At 28.2% G+C, this 22,238-nt stretch overlaps 2 protein-coding genes across 2 annotated transcripts; both read right to left on the bottom strand.

Moving 5' to 3' along the window:
* Window positions 1-3,343: 3,343 nt before the first annotated feature.
* On the bottom strand, window positions 3,344-22,180 carry LOC107457280 (uncharacterized). Its single transcript, XM_043054018.2, has 5 exons — window positions 22,056-22,180; window positions 10,823-10,972; window positions 10,007-10,150; window positions 7,634-7,752; window positions 3,344-7,378 (listed from the first exon to the last, which is right to left on the bottom strand). The coding sequence occupies exons 2-5, from the start codon at window positions 10,836-10,838 to the stop codon at window positions 7,199-7,201; spliced, it is 459 nt and encodes a 152-aa protein (XP_042909952.1). The 5' UTR covers window positions 10,839-10,972; window positions 22,056-22,180; the 3' UTR covers window positions 3,344-7,198.
* Window positions 12,185-20,779, bottom strand: LOC139425573 (uncharacterized). Its single transcript, XM_071180856.1, has 2 exons — window positions 20,628-20,779; window positions 12,185-18,915 (listed from the first exon to the last, which is right to left on the bottom strand). The coding sequence occupies exon 2, from the start codon at window positions 18,866-18,868 to the stop codon at window positions 12,185-12,187; it is 6,684 nt and encodes a 2,227-aa protein (XP_071036957.1). The 5' UTR covers window positions 18,869-18,915; window positions 20,628-20,779.
* Window positions 22,181-22,238: the final 58 nt, after the last annotated feature.

Below are 22,238 nucleotides of genomic sequence, written 5' to 3'. Positions count from 1 at the left end.
TATACAAAGGAAAAAAGTGAACAAATTCTGACATTAAGGGTAGAGCAGGTTTTTTTAATGTTGCTTTTTAATTTTACGTTATTTATTATGAATGTTCATTGATTGTTAGATGGTTTAATTTCTAAACTTGCACATTTTTTAAAGCAGTTAATTTCTTTTATTATTTGAGTTTTCTGGAAAAAGTGAAGTGCTTAAACTTATTAACTTTGATTTTAAAAGGAGATAAATATTTTGCTGAAAATAGAAATAGTTCACGTTATCTGTGCCGAAAAAATATTAAATATCTTTGTTTTTATTATTTATTTTTTACTTTTTTTTTAAACTGAAAGCAAGTTACCGCAAATAGGATAAAATCAAAAACTATCAAAGATGTTTTTATGAGCACCCATCAAACCATCTGAAATTATCTAAGTTTTTTATTGCTTAAATTACGTTTTCTTACTTATATTTTAATGTAACCTGTATAGTTTTTCTCACTATTTATTAAAAAAGTCCCGCAGTGGACTGATCGTTAAGACACGGTTCCCAGCAGATCACCGAAGTCAAGCATCACTGGCTACGGTCAGTGTGCGGGTGGGTGACCACTTGGATCAGTCTGCGTAGGGACCGAGGGTGTGCGGTATTGGTCCTCGTTAAACTGTGCTACCGTAAAGTGCTCGACTTCGCGCGCAGGTCGTCGGGCTACCGAAGCGGGGGTGCCATTCCCTCCGCAGAGGATCAAAATTGTGATGGCATGTCTTCGGATCATCCTCCGGGATGTTTCCCAGACCGTCGCCAATAGCCCATTGTGTAGCTCTAGTGCGACGTAAATTAACAAGAACAAGAATTTATTAAAAAAAATAATTCTAACAGTTTTTTATTAGCAAATTTATTTTTTCTCTTAATAACCAATTTACTATGTATGATAAATTTATAGATGACTTATTTATTAATAAAACATCGAGCTTGCTTTAAACAATTTTATACAATTTCCATACATATCCTATTTATCAATCATTACATAGAAATAACAATTTTAATTTGTCATTGAGTCAAAATTTTAATAGTGGTTACACCCAAAATTTGATATCATAATTGTTACATTTTTTGTTGTTTTTTGAAAAGTATATATCATACAAAACAATAGCCCAAAACGATTTTTTTAATTTAATTTATTTTACAAGATGTTAACTATTAAATTTTAAGGCTCTTTTTTATTAAAAAATAAATATCTAAGGATAGAATAAATGGATTTTAAAAAATTGTATCTCATTTTACGCGGAAGTTCTTGATAAAACAGTTATAAATAAAATATATTCTTCTAGTTCCAAGTTTGAACTCAAAAAATTATGTAAATAAATTATAAATATCTAGTTATTCATATTATTCACCTAAAATTATAAATTTATTATTTAATATATAGTTTGTAATTTTGTGAAACTTTAGTTGAGGTTTTTAAATTCCCTCCGAATCAACTGATACAGTGCGATCAGCGGAGTGGAATGGCAGAGCGCGCCGCGGTGCAGCGCTTCGCGAAAAAAGCTATAACTTTTTATGGAATTGCAATCCATTTTTTTTGAAAAGCCATTTTGTTCAGAATAAAATTTACTTTAAAATGGGTTTTGTTTGAACTTTGTACGACATTAACAACATTTTTGTTTTTCATTTCACAACTTAATTTTGCAATAAAATTAAATTTTTTAAACATTTGTTTTATTATAATTATTTTATCAAAAACTTCAATTATTTCCGCGTAAAATGAGATAAATTTTTTTAAAATACATTCATTCTATCCTTAGATATTTATTTAAAAGGAGCTTTAAAATTTAATTGTTAATATCTTGTAAAATAAATTAAATAAAAAAAAATCGTTTTGGGCTATTGTTTTGTATAATATATACTTTTTAAAAAACAACAAAAAATGTAAAATTTATGACATCAAATTTTGGGTGCTACCGCCATTAAAATTTTGACTCTTTTAAAAAAGAGAAAATCGAACGATTTAAACGATGTTTCAGGTGCGAATACTTATTTCTCTTCACTCTAGGGCTAACACAATAGACCGAAGAAAGAGGTCTCATTTTCTCTCGCCAAAACCAGTCTTAAAGAGGGATCCCGCACCCCTACTTGAAATAATCATACCTCGTTACGATAGTCACCGCCACCCCTCCAGACGAATGTCTGTCAGAGTACCTATCGTAGACAAACAGTATGATACAAATATGTAAATTATTCATGATGTGTACTAATGATGAAACTGTTTTGTATCCTTTGTCAGAGTGCGTAGCCAAATCTTTGAATCAAAAATAAGCACTTTTTAAAAACTTTTCAAGCACTTTACAAAAATTTTCAAGCACTCAAAAAATTCATATTCAATCAATGATATTATTGAAAAACAAAAACTTTTTATGAACAGTTTTAGCGTTAAAAAAAAAAAAAAGAAACGGGCGTAAATCGAAACAATCAGTACTTTCCCACATCACCGAGTGAATTCAACTTGACCCTCAACTCATAACAAAAGTACCCTTACCCCCGACGTCAAAAAAAGTGTTAGAAGTAAAATAAACAAGAATAAAATTAAAATAAATTCAAAATAAAAACATTTCATAAGGATCTGATATTCTCTATCCGAATTGGAGGACTCGGGTTTCGGTTTCAAGTGTGCGCGCATGCGCAAGTCATAACGTGGGTACGACATGAAGTCCGCGTGAATAATTACGTAGCAAACTCCCCATTTTTCGTGAAATGCATGGGATCCACCAGATATCACTGAAGGGAAGAAAAGAAATTATATGCAAAAAAAAGCACTTTTTAAAAACGCCAGCTGAAAAGAGCACCTTTAAAAGCTTTTAAAAATGAAATCCCCAAAAAAGCACCTTTAAGTACTTTCTACAAACGCTACGCACCCTGCTTTGTACTTTCTGGATGTAATTAACACGATACTTTACTTCAACCTGATAGTTACAGAATTTTTATACTGTAGTTGTGCCACCCATACTGCGAACCTGAAGTGCTTCTGTTTAAAATGTGGTATTGCATTTAAATTTGAAATAATTTTCATGGTGGCAGCAAGTGTTTTACTTAAGATAAATCAGAGGTGACTGTATTCCGGGTGTACTCCAAAATCTATGGTTTTTCATATAATCCTCCCGGGTCTAAAAAATAGGAACAGGGCATGTGATTTTTCGGTGAAATTCCATGCACCTCAAGACTATTGGTTTTCAAACTTCCGAACCAAATATACATATACACATCACAAATTTATTCCACAAATAGATAGCAATTATAAAAATATAATATCAAAACTAAAACTTTTAATAAGCAATTGATAATTAATGAATTAAAAAAATCAAAACAAAAAGAATATTTTATAACAAACTTTATTAAAAAATATGGCATCAAAATATAACAATCAATCAATAATTAATGATTTTTGAACAATCATAGTTTCAAACTAATGTTTTCTAAACAATCAATAATTAATGATTTTACAATAATTTATGAAAATGTTAAAAGAAAACTTAAAATAGTACACCATCACAAATATACATATACTCATCACAAATTTATTACACAAATCGATAACAATTATAAAAATATAACATCAAAAGTAAAACTTTTAATGAGCAGTCGATAATTAATGAATTAAAAGAATCAAAACAAAAAGAATGTCAAACTTGACTCGCACCTTGTGCAACTTTTTTCGTGTAAATAAAGAACTATCCAACAGTATTTCTAAACTTTTTAAGGTAATACATTGATTAAAGATTTAAAACTAATAATTTCAACTTATTGATTTTGCCCATGCATAACAAGAAAACTGTTTTTAAAATTTCTTTTAAAATTCAACATATATATACAGGTACAGTAGAGCGCCGATTATCTAAACCCTTATTATTCGAACGTCCAATTATCCGAACTATGTCCGAATTCACTTTTGTTTTAAAGTTTAGAATACTTTTTAACTTGTTGACAATTTTTCTAAATTTAGAAGAATAAATAATATCCACTACATCTGAAGACCATATTTAATTTACAACCTTTTTTAGCAGCTTTTTTATAGTAGTTATAGATACATGCATTGTTATACAGTTAAACCTACATACCTCTCTTCAACTGAAAATTATCTTCCAAGAATGGGAGCTTCATTTTGACAGTCTACAATGGTTGGAATGCGAAAGGAGTTTATGAGTTTGGACTAGTGATTACAGTGCTTGGAATCTGAAATCTTGGAATAAAATTCTTAACAGAAAAACAAACGAAACCGAAGTTTCTGAACCAGTAGATCTTCCGGATGAAAAGATGTTAGGTTATACAGCAGAAGAAATAGAAGACTGGTGTCGAGACACTGAAAACGACCCAGGATTTCAAATTTTAAATGATGATGAAATTGTTGCTGAAATTTTGAATAAAAATTGGAACTCCACAGATGAAGAAGTAGGTGATCAAGTTCAAGATAGTGGACCTTCTCATATAGAAGTATGCAATTCATTAGATATTGCAATGAATTGGCTAGAACGTCAAGATGATGTTGATCCAGTGCAGTTGATTTATTTAAAAAGAATAAGGGATATATGGCTGCTCAAAAAAGAGCATCCTCTTTGAAACAAAAGTCTTTGCTGGATTTTTTTTGCAATGGAAAATAAAGAAAAATGTGTTAAAATCAGTAATTTACAAAAAAATTATGAAAAGCTGAAATAGGATAAAACTAATTCAAAATTAAAAAACAAAATAAAGAATATTTAAAAATAAAAACTTTTAAACACGCCAGAGCTATTTTAGATAGTACTGCCAGTCCTAAGACTAGAAAAAGTGTGATGGGAAGCAGTTCAGATAATCAGCGCTCTACTGAATAGATAAATTTTACAACTAAAAATATTTAAATAACTTAGTAAATCACTAGAGCTAAAACTAAAACAGTAAATAAATCAAAACGGTATTTCTAAATCACAGGTTTCAACAGAAGCTCATATTTTAAAAAACAAATTCATTTGTGTATTAAAAAAAACTATTTTTATTTTAAAATATGCACACATAAGTTATTTAAAAAGACAAAAATTTATTGGATTTGGAACTAACACCATTGACAATTTTCAGTGATTATCATAAAATTATTTGCACTAATTAGAATATGTATACATATGACTTTTAACACTATCTACATCACAGCAAGATTTATAAAAAAATAAATATATCATTATAAAATTTCTTTTATAAAAATGTCCTTAAAATTTCCATTACAAACAATTTTTATTTCTTTGAAAATTAGAGTACTTTATCATAGTTAAAAATACAGATCAATAAATAAAACTTACTAAATAAAGATATTATCAAAAATAAATGTATCAAAAATATATTCAATAGGTAATCATTACATTACATTGTTTATTTGTGGAAATATCCAGAGTATCAATAGTTAAAGTTGGTATAAGCTTCACAAAATATAAGCATAGTTTAAGCTTATATTTTGTGAAGCTTAATCCAGAATACTACAGAAAATTACAATATATCAAAAAATACTTTGTTGTAGCTGATTAATGTAAACCATTTGTGTATGTCACCAAAATGTAAATTTCTGTATTCTGTCGAGAATTTAAATCAGCTGTTACTTTCCTTTTTTTTTTTAAGAAAAAGAAGAAAGGAACTTTTTTTTCGAGTGTAGAAACTGCATAAATAGGAGTTTAAAAGTTGTAGATGACGGAAATTACGAGTCTTTCCTGTACCTTAGCTTTATATTCAGTACAGTCAGAATGCAATTGTTTTAGATTGACACTATATATGAAATTTTATTACTTTAGAGACTAAAAGTTCCAGATGCCAGACATTTAGCAAGATAATTTGCAACATAAAATAGTTAATTAATAAAATTTTTTGTGTATGATTTATATTATGTTTAAATCACTAATCGAAATAACATGAAAATAATAAAATGTTTTTATGAGTTGATTAATAAGTATATAAATTTAAATTTGTTAAAAAAATATGAACCACTATATAAAAATATATAATGCAAGATTCAATAAATCAACTGTAATAATTATATAAAACTTTTTTAAGGAAAAGCAAAATTTTTTATATCCTAGTTTATAAAATGAAAGTTTACGTACATTTAAAACAAATTAAAAATTGAAAGAAAGCTTTTATTTTTAACATGCATGAAATACAATTTTATCAAAATATGCATGTCATATTCTAAGATCACTTTTTAACATACATATTATATAAATTTTGTCTAACTGCTTATTATATGGAGTGTAATTAAAATATAGAACCAAATAAAGATGGGAGATTGTAAGAAGTATATTAGAAATTATTCAAGTTAATTAATAAAAGTGTTTTTTTATTTATTTTTTGTTGCTTTTATAAGCATATATTTGTATAATTGTTTCTGTTAATTTAATTACTTAGTGTCAAATGCCACTCATGCGTCCTTTATCAAATTTGTTTGCATGTTAATACAATCTAGAAAATCATGACAGTTTTATTGTTTCAAACGTTTGGACTTGAGGGAAATTTTCATTTCAGATATCTTACCACCAATAAATATGTAAAAATTACAGGCTCATTTTTTTTTTTTTTAAGTATTTAGGTTGTCTATGATATTTTTGACAGATTTCTTTTTTATTCTTTTCTATTTCTTTTTTATTTTACGCATTGTTTTTAAAAGCTTGAATGCAATGTAACACATTTAAAATGCCATTCAGTAAAATATTTTAATGTGCTTGATTCATTCACACATGGTCTTTTTATTCATTTTTTAGGGGGGGGGGAGTAACTGGTGAGGGACTTCCATATAGTTTGTTAAAACAAAATAAATTTGATAGGATAACGTTGTAATACACAAATTTAGAGAAAATCATTTCTTTGCATGCTAATTTAATCAGAAATTTACATGTTCTTATTGATGCTTTTTTATTTTAAATATAAATAATATTGCTACAAATTTCAGTACTTTTCCATTTCACCAACACAAGTGAAAAAGTTACCAATAAAAACTCATCGGGTGCAGGTAAAGTCCACTTTTTTATATGTTAGTGATGTCTCTTGAGAAAAAAAAAAAAAAAAAACCAAGTTTACTTTCGCTGGCGTAAAGGAAAAGCACCCAATTTTTTAAAAATCCCAATATTTTTAAAAGTATACCGTACAATTTAATAACAACATTGATTTACAATTACAATTGATTACAACAGTGATAACAATTGATTTAGCTAATTATTTTTTACTTGGTGAAAGTTGAAAAAAGTTTTAAGCGATTTATTTTTGGAATTTTACGAGTCAGGATTCTGGAAGGTTTTTCATCCTTTTTCGTTTTTGATTTTGAGAAGTTCCGAGGATCTGAGCCAATGTCAGTATCCATTTCCTCCAATATCAAATCCACAGCTTTTTCTAAATTGTTTCCCTAAAATAAAAAAAAACATGTTTAAAATTTTACATAGTAAGTTTTTTTTTAAGAAACTTGTCGAGGTTAAAATTATCTAGATATAATATAAATGAAGCTTTTTAAATTATGCTAAAAGCAATAAAAATAGCAATAATAATAAATCATATGAGTAATTCAAAATTAAAACAGAAAAGAGAAGTGCATAATTTACTGTAAAAGAAACAATAAATTTATGCAAGGCAGTTCTAAACAGGATTATATTTTATAACTAACCCTAATACCCTGACGAGCTTGCTTATCACTAAAGCCCATCATTACAATAGCTTCAAGCGCTTCTGCAACATCAGTATCATCTTTTTCATGCTCAGACAAATGAAGTGGCTGATCAAAGTCTAAAACAGAAAAGTATACAAAATAACATTTCATGAAGGCTATCAGATTTAGTGAAGTAAACAAAGAATTAAATTTTAATGCTTTCAAAAATATTTTTTAAAAAACAATTGAAAATAAAAAGTATTTCATAATTGAAATAAAAAAAAGAATTCTACACTAGAAAAATAAATTAGAATAGTTACTGCACTTTTTTTTATTTTTATTTTAAGGTAGTGTTCCAAGATTAATTTTTAAACTTTTCAAGGAGTGGCATATGATTTAATATAGCTTTCATGTTTTTTTAAAAATCAAAATAGAACAAATTCTAAATTTGTAAAAAATTTTCACTGAGCAAAATTTTAACAAATTCATTATATAATCTACAAGCATATAAATTTTAGATAAAAGCAAGATTTTGAACAAAAATTGGGAAAATTTAAAATATCAAGGATATAGTCTATTAAGAGTCACATCAATTATTTTTTCAATCATCATACATCTTACGTTTGATTAAAAACCAAAATTAATTTATAAAAAATTAATATTTTAAAAATTAACATTAAAGTACAAATATTAATATATTATAGAAAAAAAAAAGATTATTTTTTACATAGGTACTATTCAAATTTTAATAAGTCTAAAAAAATGTAACCATATTGCAGCAGAATTTTGACAAGAAATAATAAAAATAGATGTTTAACTTATTTACTTGATACTTATTGTTATCATCAGTTCCAAAATAGGGTATTTCTAGGTTTTTTGCAAAATTTTCCATCTAAAACTTTTATTATTCCCTAACTTTTTACAAATTCTCTGAAAATTCTAGGTTTTTAAGATTCCTTGACCCCATGGGAAACCTATTGATGTTTCTTTCCTACATAATCAACAAAATTCATAAAAAAAAAGAACCCTCTGAACAAGTTCACTGATGATCTTGCTCTAGTTCCATACACTATTCTAGTGAATATCTATCTCATGCTGGATGATTGGCAGTAAAAAAATTAAATTAATAAATAATAGCTGTATTTGTTTAAGAAATAAACTGGGAGTGAGATTAAAGATATAGATTGTCAGTAGATTAATTAGATAGATTGCATCTCAATAGAAATATTTAACAAAAATAATTTATAATAGAGAGAAACAAACATAATGAAACGATGAAAAGCATTTCATATTAAATAGTTAATGTAAAGTAGTTAGTTAATATCACATTTAACCCTATAACACATTTGCCTGCGTCTGACACCAGCAAAAGTTACGGGCAAATTCATGCATGCCCTCGTCTCACACGAGCAATCTTGTAGATCGTGTTATTTTATATATTATGTCCGTCTGAGATCTGTGCTAGCAAAAATGTATAGGCTAGATTTTAATTAAATTAAATAGGCTAGATTATAAATATAATTAAATTTATTTACCATGGGTGACACCACAATGCAGCATCTCGTGTGTAAACAACGCAGTGCATTTTGATGATTAGCTAGCTATAAGTGTGTTATGAATTATTTGTTACAAAAGCGTTGTTTTTTGTGGAAAAGGTAATGTATCCATTTTAATTGCGTTAAATATCATAAAAGTAAATAATTAACCATAAATTAAAGAAAAAGTTATCTGATAATGAGTGACTCTGACGATTTTGAATATGCCAATTTGTCAGAAAGTTTCAATGATGGACTTAAGTTGATTTAATTTGATTTTAATATTTTTAAATACAAAATAAACCGGCTATCAAATGGTTTAAACTTTGTTTGTACAGTAATTTTTTTTAAATAACTTTTACACCAACTCCCGCTCCCTAGTCAGCCTCCACAACTGAAATTGCAAAAAAACTTACACTATACCTATATATTAATTTTCTGTATAAAAAAAAAAAAGATAATTTTTCACCAGTTATTCTAAAAAAAATAAATTTCCTTTGTTATTCTGAAAAATGCTTCAAAATTACCAAAATTGATGCATGAATCAAGTATCAGACTGAAAATGATTTTAAAATAGGGAGATTCTATTATTTAGGAATGTAATACTTGCAGACCAGACTTCATGTAATACAATATCTTACATCCATAACAGCAATTTTTAAGAATATTTTGTACATCTAAAAATTAGAGTAAATGTACATGGCACCAATACTGAATTTGAACAAAAATTATTAGAACTGCTCAAATAATTTTTTTTTAACCGAGGTATATACTTTTAAAGTTTGCAAATGTGACAATTGTGAAATTGTTCTACAGTAAAAAGAAAGATAGTTCTTATGAACAATGCTTTCAATACCTTTATCAGTAAAATGCTTTACAATCCATTTCAGAGCTTCATCAATTTCCTGATTTTGTGTATTATACAAAGCCTTCTTACTTTCATCCGTGGAAAGGCCCATGTCCTTCAGTTGGAAGAGATGTGACTCCTTAAACTGAAATTCTAGAGTAAAATTTCGAAAAATTAAACATTGATCTTATAACTTTTTATTAAGACACTTCTTGATACTTATCAAAAAGTTTAAAATAAAAAGAAATTACCATTAGTTTTTGTAACTATTGAAACAATGCATTATTGAATTTGTTATAATCCTCAATAGAATATAACATGCAGTATGATCCACATTAAATGCACTAACTGTCACAGAATAGTTACAATTTAAAAAATATATAATGAGTAAACACTAAACTATAATATTAAATTAAACATTTAATTAATAATCTATAAATAAGCTTCTAAAGATATATGATTTATTATATGAAAACTTAGAACTAAATACAAATGAGTGTTACCTAACACTAGGCACTCAGCAAAATTAATCGAGTGCGGGTACTCAGCAATAATTGGGTAGTAAAACTTCAGCTAGATACATGTCTCATTCTGATTTAAAGCCTTTCTATATTAAATTCAATCAAGTTTTTAAAAGTGGAAAGTTGATTACCAATGGAGTTTTATCATTTAACTTCAGAGTACATTATCATAAAATAAAACTATAAGTTAATATCAATAAACATAGACATTAATAGCCATTTAAATACTAAGTCAAATTAAAATTGGTGTATTGCTATATACTGTAATTTTTATTGAAACACATCAGGCAATTACAAAGATTACCTTGTAAATCAGTCATGCGTGCTTTTTTACTTGATTTGCCCTGGTCTTCAGTAGGAGGACGTTTCTTAGACTTTGATCGAGAGATAAGATTTCGTAAGCTGCTTGATTTATGACTCACTTCAATTTTGCACCGTTGAGAAGGAACTTTAACTATTATAACAAAAACAATTTAATTTTAATATTTTTCAAAATTAATAGCATGCATAAATGTCAATATTTTAAAGGGAAGAGTTTATCGACTAAGTCAACCTTTATCAAACGGTACCTCAAGAAAAAATCAAGTTAACATGTCTTATATACTAGTAAATTGGTATTTAACAATGGTAGTTACACCACATTACTTCCCTTCCAGACTTTTATCTTTGATAGGATTCTCTGAACGAATACAGCTAGTTGCTTTATGCTGTTTAATTTATTTTTCACTAACTTTTTCCTTTACTAATTTATTGTCCAGGAATTGTGTATTAACTATATTTTTTGAGCGCTATTTTATGTGCTCATCAAGTTGTTGGTTGGCGTAATTATATGATACCGAGTCACCAATAAGAGTTTATCGACAATGACCAACAAGAGGAGAGTTTATCGACCATGTCAATGAGGTGAACCGGGTTTAAATCTCCGCGATGGCAGGTTGTTACAAATCAGCATCCGGCTCGTACCGACCACAGTGCTGACGTGAAATATTCTCAATGTCCTTAGTGGTAGACGGATCATGGGTTAGAGTCCCTTGATCGTCACACTAACCATGTGAGGTCCTCGTGGTCTTCCTTTTCATGTAACGCAAATGCGGGTTTGTTCCATCAAAAAGTTCTCCAAGGAAGGCAGATTTCTCCCAATACTTGATCAAAGAGTTCCCTTGTTTTCTGAATTGGGTACACAATTACAATGCTACGGAGTAGGTTTGGTTATAAAATTAAAAACCTACCAACAATGGATATAAAATTAAAAACTTTTCATTTAAAAATGCACATTTAAATGTTTGTTTTCTCATAATTTTCAGTTAAAAAAAAACTTCAAGTTGTTAATCAATGAAACCTTTTTTTAATTTACTTATTTTTTAAAACAACTTTATGCAAAGAGAATGAATTGTAGCTTGCCGTTAATTATTTTTCAAAAGCTTCAAATTTTCTGTTATTTTGATATTGAGTGAGAATTATAGAGAAATATACACAGAATAAATAGTATAAGAGGGGGATATATTCAGTTATTACATTTTGATAAATTTTAAAGTGAAGTGGCAAGTGAAAATAGTTCAAAACTCTAAGTGCCCTTTGCTGCGGGAAAACACACTGTTGTCTTTTATTCCTAGAGAGAGCTCTGTTGGATTAAATTAAAAAAAAAAATTAAGTGAAAATAGAGTAATTATCTTAAAATTAATAAAATGCATGTATGAACTTGTATACATAGTGAAATGTATAAAATGTAATTATATGGTCTTATAAAATCTAAATACTTACAAAATTTTTTGACTTTTCTCCAGGCTTGTTTAGCCTCTATTATACTTTTCTTACAAATACGATCTTGTAATTTAAGGAAGCATTTTAAATTTTTTGCAATGTGCTTTGTAGCAAAATCAAGAACCTTTTTTCCATAAATGTCTTCAGCATTAACGTCAGATCCAGATTTAAGTAGCTTCACAATTAAGTTTCTATTGCTTTTTTTCACAGCGATGTGCAATAGAGTTTCGCCAGTCTTATTACGGACATTATTCAGAATTTTAAAACCAATTTCGCTTTTGACTTCATTATAAAGCTCAATATTATTAAACACTTCATCAATCAAATTCAATGACTGCTGAATGTTGAGACTGGAAGATAGGTTCATTGGAGTCAGACTGCAATTATTTTCAGCATTATACATTGCACCATTTTCTAGCAGAAAATGAACACCACAAGAGAATTTTGCAGCATAATGCAGAAGACAATTGCTTTTCCTATCAAAGGAATTAATAATCACAGGCAAAATACTTTTATCTTCATTAGTTTTAAATATATCAAGAATATTTTCAGGTTGATCACTTAACATAGTACTAAACAATTTATCGACAAAATCAAGAATATGGTGGATTGGAGAATCTGGAAAGGCATTGGCCAGTTCTAATGGTGTTTTGTTCGTTTCATTTAAGACATTGTAAAAAGCTCCTCTTTGTAATAACTTTTTTACCATAACTAATTCATTCTTCTTGACTGCTAAATGTAGAGGTGTACAACCATTTAAGGTCTTAGTATTTAGATTAATATTTTTACACTCATCAGTTTTCAACAACAATGCAAATAATTTTGAATTTTCATTCTTTATAGCAACATGCAACAAGGATTCTCTCAAATAGTTTCTCGAGTTGAAGCATTCATAAATTATTTTACGATTTTCTATTGCTTCAAAATCTATTTCAGTTTCAGAAAAGCATTTCTCAGTTACTGCCAGTAGGTTCTTAACTTTTTTATTCCTTATTTCGTCCTTTGGACACTTGCCTTCATCATTTTTTTCATTAAAAATAACTCCATCAATCAAGAGTTTTAGGATTAAACACCTATTATCAACCTTAGCTGCATTGTGTAGAGGCGAGTTCCCATACGAATTTACAGCATCAATAGATAAAGGTTGATAGTTTCTAAAAATTTTAAAATTTTCATTTCTCAATAAACACCATTTTCGTTTTTTCCTTAAAAATACTTCATTCCAATGTAAAATTGTTTTTAATGTATCTACATCTTTTCTATCTATTGCAGTATGCAAACATGAATTCTTTTCAGAATTTCGAGCATTTAAAATATAGCGTAGAATATCTTTGTGGTCTTCAAATGCAAAGCATTTTGAATAAAACAGATCTTTTGAGGAAGTTAGAAGTTTTGCAATATTAGCCTTATCATTATCACTCAAAAAACAATAAGGTTTACTCAATTCATCACATGGTGTACAATTATTAAAATCTTTTACATCAAACATAGCACCATGCTGTAAAAGAAGTTGAACAATTTCTAGAGTTCCTACAGCACAAGCCCAATGAAGAGGAGTTTTTCCTTTTGAATCTGATAAATTGACACGATCTCCTCGAAAAATACTAAACTTACAGCATTCTAAGTTTTTATTTTTAATAGCAGAAAGTAAATTATTAGAGTCATGGAATTCAATATGAATTTTAAAATATTTCTTTTCATTTAAAAATATTTCATCATTACGTATTTGTGCCCCACAATCCATGAAAGAATTTAGTAATTTGAAATCACTATCTTTAGAACAAGTATATGGTCTATCAACTGGGAAATCATGGTTAGCTCCTTCATCAATTAAATAGCTTAACAAATGGCAATCTTGTTTGTTAGATAAAGCAACATTTAAAGGTGTTTGATAATCAGAATTTTTCAGATTGATTTCTTCCTGAAATTCAATTGCAAATTTCATTAGCTTTAAACAGGAATTTGATTTTACTGCTAAATGCAACACAGAATTTCCATCAACATCAGGCAAATAGCAATTTTCGTTTAAAAGTAAGTACCAAGCAATAATAAATTGGGAATTTTGAAAGGCAATAGTCAATAAATTAGAGGGCAGAGACTCCTCATTTTGACTCATTAAATGTAAAAAAGTTTTAAAATGTCCGAATTGAATAATTGTCTCTAAAAACTTATCATTGACACGTACTGTTTTATTTAATTTAAAAACATGCTCAAAAAGAAATTTTAAAACTTCTAGCCTCTTATTATCACTTAAGTATAAACTTTTACTGGCTACAACTAAAATGGATTGATCACCTAAGTCACTGGTTATTATATTTCCCCTGATGTCAGAGTCAATAGAATCAAATATATCTTTAAACACTTGTATGTGACCATAGTTAAGGAAGGAACAAAGTAATCTATTTAACTCATCTACACTCAATTTCTTAGCAATTTCAGAACAACAAAATTCAGGAAATTTTTTCACTAGTTTTTCTAAAATTCCCATCACTTCATTTCCCTCGCCTTCAATATATTCATAGTTTTTAAATATATATTTAAGAAATACTGATGCATTTTCAATGTTGACATTTAAGAATTCATAACCAGCTCCCTTAATTAATAACTTATAACCAATTTCAAAATTTTTCTTTTCAAAAGCATAATACAAAGCTGTATGATTTGATTCATCTTTTATGTTAATAAAACTGCTTAAAGTAAGCTTAGAGTTTTTGCTAGGATTTTTTAATTTTTTATTCAAGAGTTTTAAAGAATTATCAGACAAAAAGTGATTTACAACATTTAATTTCCCAAACTTGGCAGCACAGTGTAGAATAGTTTCTTTAGTTTCACAAATCTCAATTAAATTTTCCCTCTTTGAATCTACGATGGTTAGAATAATATTCAAAAATCCGAGTTCAGCTGAAAAATTCAATAATGATTTTTGGCACAATAACTCAGATAATTTTTCACTTTTTTTAAAATTTTTCAGTAAATTCTCGAAAAACATTTGAGACACCTTAGGTAAAAGTTTGTCAATACAAGTAAAAATGCGGCATATTTTATCCCAGTCACTTGTAGATTTAATCAGTTCATCAGCAAAAAACTCAGACGCTAAATATTCCACATAGTTCCGATGGATAAAATGCAGCTCTGGTTCTTTATCAGAAGAATAAACAACTCCTATATTCATTTTCCCTTTAACTACTTTTTGCTTGAACTCTTCCAATTTTGGTTTATTTATTTCAAATAACTCCAAGTCTTTTGGATCATCGACAATATTTTGTACAGCTATGATTTTACAATTTAAAATTATTTTTTTAGAATTCTCTTCAAAATTTTCACCAGGTTTGGATGCATCTCGTGCTAATTTACCTCCAAGATAATTTTTAACGACTATTTCTAAGAAATTTTTATAAAGATCTAAAACATTAAGTTTTTGATTTAGTTTTGTTTTATTTAAACTCTCAATAAAATCTTCAAAACTCTTAGGGTTTGCTGCAAAATCTGACTTGTTTTCATAAAATATCTTACTTATCATATCAACGTGCAAAGGTATGCTGAGGAATTCGCCATCACCTTTAGAAGAAGTAGGCATTTTAGTAGATATTTTTTTAATAAAATCCCCACAACACTTTTCCAACTTTTTTAAAGATTCTTCATTATCAATATCTATACAATTTTCTTTCTTTAATTTTTGTTTCCAAATTTTATTGATAAGGCCAACTTGCTCCTTTTGCGATAGTGGTTTAAAAGTAAAAGCAATCACCTGAAATTCACTCTCAAGATAGCTTTTCATATTTAGTCTAGTTGTTACCCAAATGCTACTTACTTTACTTTTCAAATATTTTATTACTGTTACTACAATATGCTTGTAATCTGGAGAAATCTCGTCAAATCCATCAAGCATTACAGCAGTTTTGACTTGTTCACAGTCAAATAAATTTTTATCAAATGGCTCATAAAGGTTCAACAAACTGTAAACAAGATCCTGGGTGGGAACTTTTTCATCAAGGGCTTTCTTTAATATTGTAGTATAATCATTTAAATTGATTTTGAAGATCCACTTGCATACACCTTCTTTCCATAAAAGGGAAACTAATTGTGAAAGTACAGTGGATTTTCCCATTCCAGCTAAATCTGATATAATTATAACTTTCAAATGATTCTGCAGCTTTATAAAAGTTGTTTCCTCATGGAATTTTGACGTACTTTGTTCTGGAACTTTATATTCTAATAAAGCTGAGACAGAACCATTTGTTTTTATCCAAGTAAAAGATTTAGTATTTTTACCCTTTTCCAACCAATGGATGTTTTCTTTTGGATACTGTGAACACAAATCTTCAAAATCCTTTTTTTTGTATGCTAACTTATCAGTAAAAGTTTTGTTTATTTCAATAGTCTTTGCTATTTCCACTTTATTGAATCGTCGAGACATATAAATGCTATCATCAAAATCTTGATATTTCTCCCCCACAACTACATCTTTTTTTGTCAAAAGTTTTTTAATAACTCCAGGATCTAAATCTTGAAAAAATTTTAAGCTATTTCCAATTAATTCGGAAACATCAGAAATTTTGAAAATTTCACCTAAACTAGTTATATTGCCTTGCAATATTATATTTTTGTTTTGCAATAAGTGATTTTGAGTATAAGGATCAAAATCAGTGAATGTAAATTGCATGTTGCGCAAGTCCTGCTCACACATCTTAAGTTTGAAATTTTCACATTTTAAGTTGTTTACATAGTTGACTCTGCATTGACGAAACTTTTTACTCGCCTTATGTCTACTATCTTTTGATCGAAAAATAGCATAATTAAGAGCTTCTTCAAAGTCGCCAGAATTTTGATCAATAACGATAAAAATTATTTTTTTCGTAGATGAGTCAAGAGCAGATAAAAACTTTTTCAACATTTTATTCAGTCGATGCTTTGGAATTTTAATTTCTGTATATACGAGAGTAATTAAACTAACACTTGCAGAAGAAATTTCAACAACAAGATCCTCTAAAAGCTTGCTGCAATCATGAAATGTGAAAAAGAAATATTCATCAGGTGATGCTTTCTGGAATATACTCTTTAAATAAGCATATATAATGTTACATTGTAATTGACATTTGTCTGCATCACTTTTTATATAAAAGCAATTTTCACTAGAGCTCAGAAAATTGCGTAAGTTTTCGCAGATATTTCCACTTACAAGTTGAATTTCACCATTGTAAGTCAAACCAACACATCGATTAATTAATTTTAAATTTTTACTAGGATTCTTCAGGTTCAAGTTATGAGTTTCGTTTTTAATTTCTGAAAGGACCTCATCAAAAAACGAATACAAATTAGAAAAATTAGCTTTAATCCAGTGCCTTCCTTCATCCCCATAAACAGCAAGTATCTCTACAATGCGTACAATAAGTTCAGCTTCATGTTCTTTTTTTGGATATTTGAAACCAACACCAATAATATTTTTCATTTCTTGCTCTTTTCCAGTTTTTGTATTTACAAATTCCAACTTATTTTGGGTTTCAGATGTTAAATGTTTAAATGTCAGCGCTTTTAAAGTATCCTGTTTTCTATATGGCTTGGACTTATTTTGAAAGAAATCAAACATAGCTAAATGAGAAAATTCATGTGTTAAAGTACCCAATGCCAGCTTGCTCTCTCTTCCTAAAGCAGCATAAATGTTTCCACTATAAATATATGTGTGTCCATAATTGTTTAAACATTTAGGATCCATTTCTTGTGTAAGTTTATTATTTAAATCAACATATATTACAATTTGATTACAATGCTTTAAATACTTTAGGATATGAGAGATTTCTTCAATTTTATTAAGTGAATAATAATACTTTGACATTATTTCATGAAATGATGGATCTGATTTAAATATTTTTGTTCTTGACAACAAATAATTAATGTGCGCACAGCCCAAATAATCAGAAAATTCCTCTGAAGCTTTCGATACTTTTTCTTCTTCTTTCAAACAAAAAGACTCAGACTTTAAATTGATATAAATATCAAATTTTTTATTCTCAATAGCTGTTAACGCTGCAGATTTTGAAGAAGTGTTCAAGTAATACTTCAGTAGAAAGCCTTCAGAATATGTAATATATTGATACAACGCTGCCAACCAACCAAACATCTCTTTGACTTCATTGTTAATTTTCATAAAACAATTTTTGACATCGTCAAAATTTTTATCCTTTATGACTTGATGAAATTCCTCCATCCATTTGGCGAAATCCATAATTTTGGATTTAAATTTGTCACTAGGATTATCTTCAAATCGAAAATTAAGAGGAAAATTAGAGTTGCCCAGCAAAAGCACCAGAACTAGGTCATAATAATTATTATCCCAAGCTAAATCAACAATTCTTTTTCCTTTCAATTTCCTATTTATTATGTCACTGTAATTATCGTCCTTGATGATGTTATCAATAATGCTTTGAATATCTTTTGTTTCCGCATAGTTAAGTAACTTTATAAATGCCTCATCACTTGGTCCTTGCCCTGGAAAATCAGTTTCGATAGTGAAAAACTTCATTTGAGTGAGAGTTCCAGAAGATTCTATTATGTCACTCTCGTCGATATCCATGTCAGTAACAGGGTCCATTTTTTAGCTTTACTTTTGAAGTATATGCATATAGTTTTGAAGAATAACTGTGAAAGAAAGTTTAAAACTTAAGTAAAAATGAAGTTTGCAAAATATCCAGTTTTTTTATAAATAAGAGTCAATACCCAAGGTATTTATTCGGGTAAATACTCATAATTCATAAATTCCTGAGTTTTTATGAATTAGATTAAAAATTCAATCATCATGATTTTTTACAAAATAATACATAACAAACAACTAAGTATTGTATGCAATGACAATAATTCAATTCAACATATAAAATATTGAAAGTGTTGTTTTTTTGAAGTTTTTACTTGAAAGCAGTTAGTAAATCTTTATTGAAGATAATATTAGAAATTGAACATTTTCCTTAATAATTCTAATTTATAATTTTCTACTATTTTATTTTGTTATTTCAAAACTTGTTACTACACTAAAAAAATGTTGGCAGAAATATAGTTTTATAAACAAACTTTATTCGGATTTTAAGTAGTTTTATTTTTAAAAGTACATCATGTAAAATAGGAGCGCATAACCTTTTTAAGTGAAGGGTCATTTGTCCAGCAGGTTGAATAACGAAGGGACGCACACATTTTTACAGATGTTGACGGCAAATATGGTAAGTTTTATGTAATAAAGATTAATGTTAAGCACTACATTTTTTATCAGTGAACTTAATATGTTTACAGAAAATATAATACTGTTATAAATACTGTCCGGGGAAAAAATTTATTTTTCTTCATCTTATCACACAATACTAAAGTTAATTTTAAAATAAATTCTAACAGCAGAGAAAAAAAAACTGCAATGCTCACAGAGAGAAGGAAAGAATATATATAAAAAATTTGAATATAAATTCAATGAGTAACATAAATTTTATATAAATATCCTAATTGAAAAAAATTTATAAGGTTTAAGCAAAACCACTCTAGCACAAAATAAAAAGAAATATTTATTTGGCGACATATTTCAAATCTTATTTCCATTTACTTAATTATTAGAGATTATTATGAAAAGTAAGCTTTGTATTTTTATTTTAAGAAAATCACTTAAATAACAAAATATTTAAAACAATGAGCAGTTAAAAAATTCAAGTTTTTCTCAATTTTTCATGCTTCAAAATTATTAAGATTTGCAAAACTAAATGACTAGCCAACAAAAATAAATCAGAATTCGCAATGAAATCAGCATAAATAAAGCATGTTAAAAAGTGATTAATTAAATGTGTGATTCATAACTCTCAAGTCAGAACAAATTGGTAGTTCTAACTACAGAAAAAACCATCAAAATTTCTCTCGGATTTATGATGAAATCAGTTTTTAAAAAAAAATTGAACTTAAAAGTGATTACTGAAGTTTGTAATTACCATATTGCAATATTTTATTAAAAACATCGAGATTTTTAAGACCACATGGAATTTTGTATCAATAACCACGAAGAAAGCTACAGACAAACAACATAGATTTACAATAGAATTTGCACAAATTAAACTCACGTGCACAATTCTAAATTATCGATAAAAATTTTTTCCAAATATTTCTTTTTGTTATTTCTGTTTAAAAGCAACCGCTGGACTCAGATTAACAGTTAAACAGCCACATGAAGCGACAGGCAGCAGGTTGTGCTCCCTTAAGAAAACAATAATAAAGCATCATTCTTTTCTCAATCCAAATATTCGTTATGTGATGCCGAGTCAAATTTACTTGATTAAAAAACTTCATTTGACTTCACGAAAATACAGATGGAAATAAAAGTTTACCTCTTTCAAGCATTCAAACATAGACACCCTTTCTTAAGACATGCCATGAATAAGAAGAAACTAAATTAAGTAGACTTTTGTTCTTAGTACATCAATCACTCAAACTGACGCTCATCTGTTATGTTTTTTCAAAATGGATTACTTTTTTGAAATTTGACTGTTAAAAAAAATTTTTTTTTTATTTAAACATAAATTGAAATTCATTTTAAAATGTACAGTTTAGAAGCTGATTATTTAGAAACATAATCTTGCTTCTCCTTTTTAAATAACATTAAAAATATGCAATCTAAAGTTATAACTAGATTAAAAATTATCTTCTAACTCTGACTAATTTTTATCCCTGCTTTGCTTAAATAAATAAAAATACATGGGTAAGTAACAATAGTATTTGCTTCACAGATTAGTGCCCCTAATTTGATGATTATTTTTTATTTTTGGTCCTCATCTCGATAAGGAAACATTCCCCCAAATATAAATAGAATCAAAGTGTTAAGGTTGCCACTTGGATTGGGCACTGTAATCAGGAGTTTTTACTGCTAATAAAATCTTTTAATTTTCTATTATTTAGAGAATATTACTTTAAAGCCTATTTCCCTATTTTCTGTAACATTAAAAAATATCGCCAAAATAAAAAGTTTAGAGGAGCATCCAATAGATTTTTTACCAAATCTTTAAATGAAAAAACAATTATAGATGTAACTTCAATGATCATAATTTAAAACAGAAATTATATGAAATTCTAGAAAACTAAAGTAACAGAGCTTTTTGTACACATTTGCAAATTACAGACTCTATAACATCTACTATTCTCTTTTCTTAGCTGAACATCAAAGACTATTCATTCATGGGGGAGATTTCTGTAGCAGAATTATCGCCAAATCTTGGAACCTTCCGGGCAATCGCCCGCGAGAAACTAAAAATAAACATCACAGAAAGAGATTAACTTAAAAGGAAAAACTCGTAGCCGCCCTCGGGCAAACAGCTACATGTTTTTTTTTCATTTGCAAGCTTAAAATCTGTTTGGCAACTTGTAGTTGGGGCGACAGATCACGATACGGAAATATTCTCTCCTTTTATAAAGGCAATAATTTATATTCTTACGCCAGGAAATTAACTTTAAAATGAGATTTTTATAATAACAAATAATCCATAAAGAAATAATGGGAAAATGAAACATTTTTAGATTGTGTACATGCTAAAGCTACAGAGCTTAATCCAAAGGGCTATTCTACACTCTAACTCCCCTGACAGCAAACATCTACATGTTCTTTTTTTAAATTTGCAAGTTTAAAATCTGTTTTGCCCCTTGGCGATTGTAGTTGGCGCGACAGGTCAACTACAATCGACACAATACGAAATATAGGTCACAATACGAAAATATCCTCCTCTATCTTGCTAAGCTAATAAAGTTACAAACATACAACTTACCAAAATTGTCGAAAGCTATTAAGTCAGATCCATTTTTATCGTTTTTGAAGTAAAATTCATTTCTCCGCGATTTATTTGTATTTAGATTGATTGTAGATTGTAGAAGAGTGTGACTAGCACTATGCTTTAGCTTATAGCTCTATATTTCCATTGATTGATGCAGCCTAGTGTTGAGGCTTGATA

This window comes from Parasteatoda tepidariorum, chromosome 5 (assembly GCF_043381705.1).
Source record: "Parasteatoda tepidariorum isolate YZ-2023 chromosome 5, CAS_Ptep_4.0, whole genome shotgun sequence".
Taxonomy (NCBI): Eukaryota; Metazoa; Arthropoda; class Arachnida; order Araneae; family Theridiidae; genus Parasteatoda; species Parasteatoda tepidariorum.
This window is presented reverse-complemented; position numbering and strand designations above follow the sequence as displayed.

Coding starts and splice junctions, on each gene's coding strand:
- LOC107457280 (XM_043054018.2), bottom strand. Junction 7,753..10,006: donor AAAGCATTTTACTGATAAAG/GTATTGAAAGCA, acceptor TTTCTGTTTTAG/ACTTTGATCAGCCACTTCAT. Junction 7,379..7,633: donor AAGCTCGTCAGGGTATTAGG/GTTAGTTATAAA, acceptor TTTTTATTTTAG/GGAAACAATTTAGAAAAAGC.
- LOC139425573 (XM_071180856.1), bottom strand. CDS start 18,868: ATGGACCCTGTTACTGACATGGATATCGACGAGAGTGACATAATAGAA.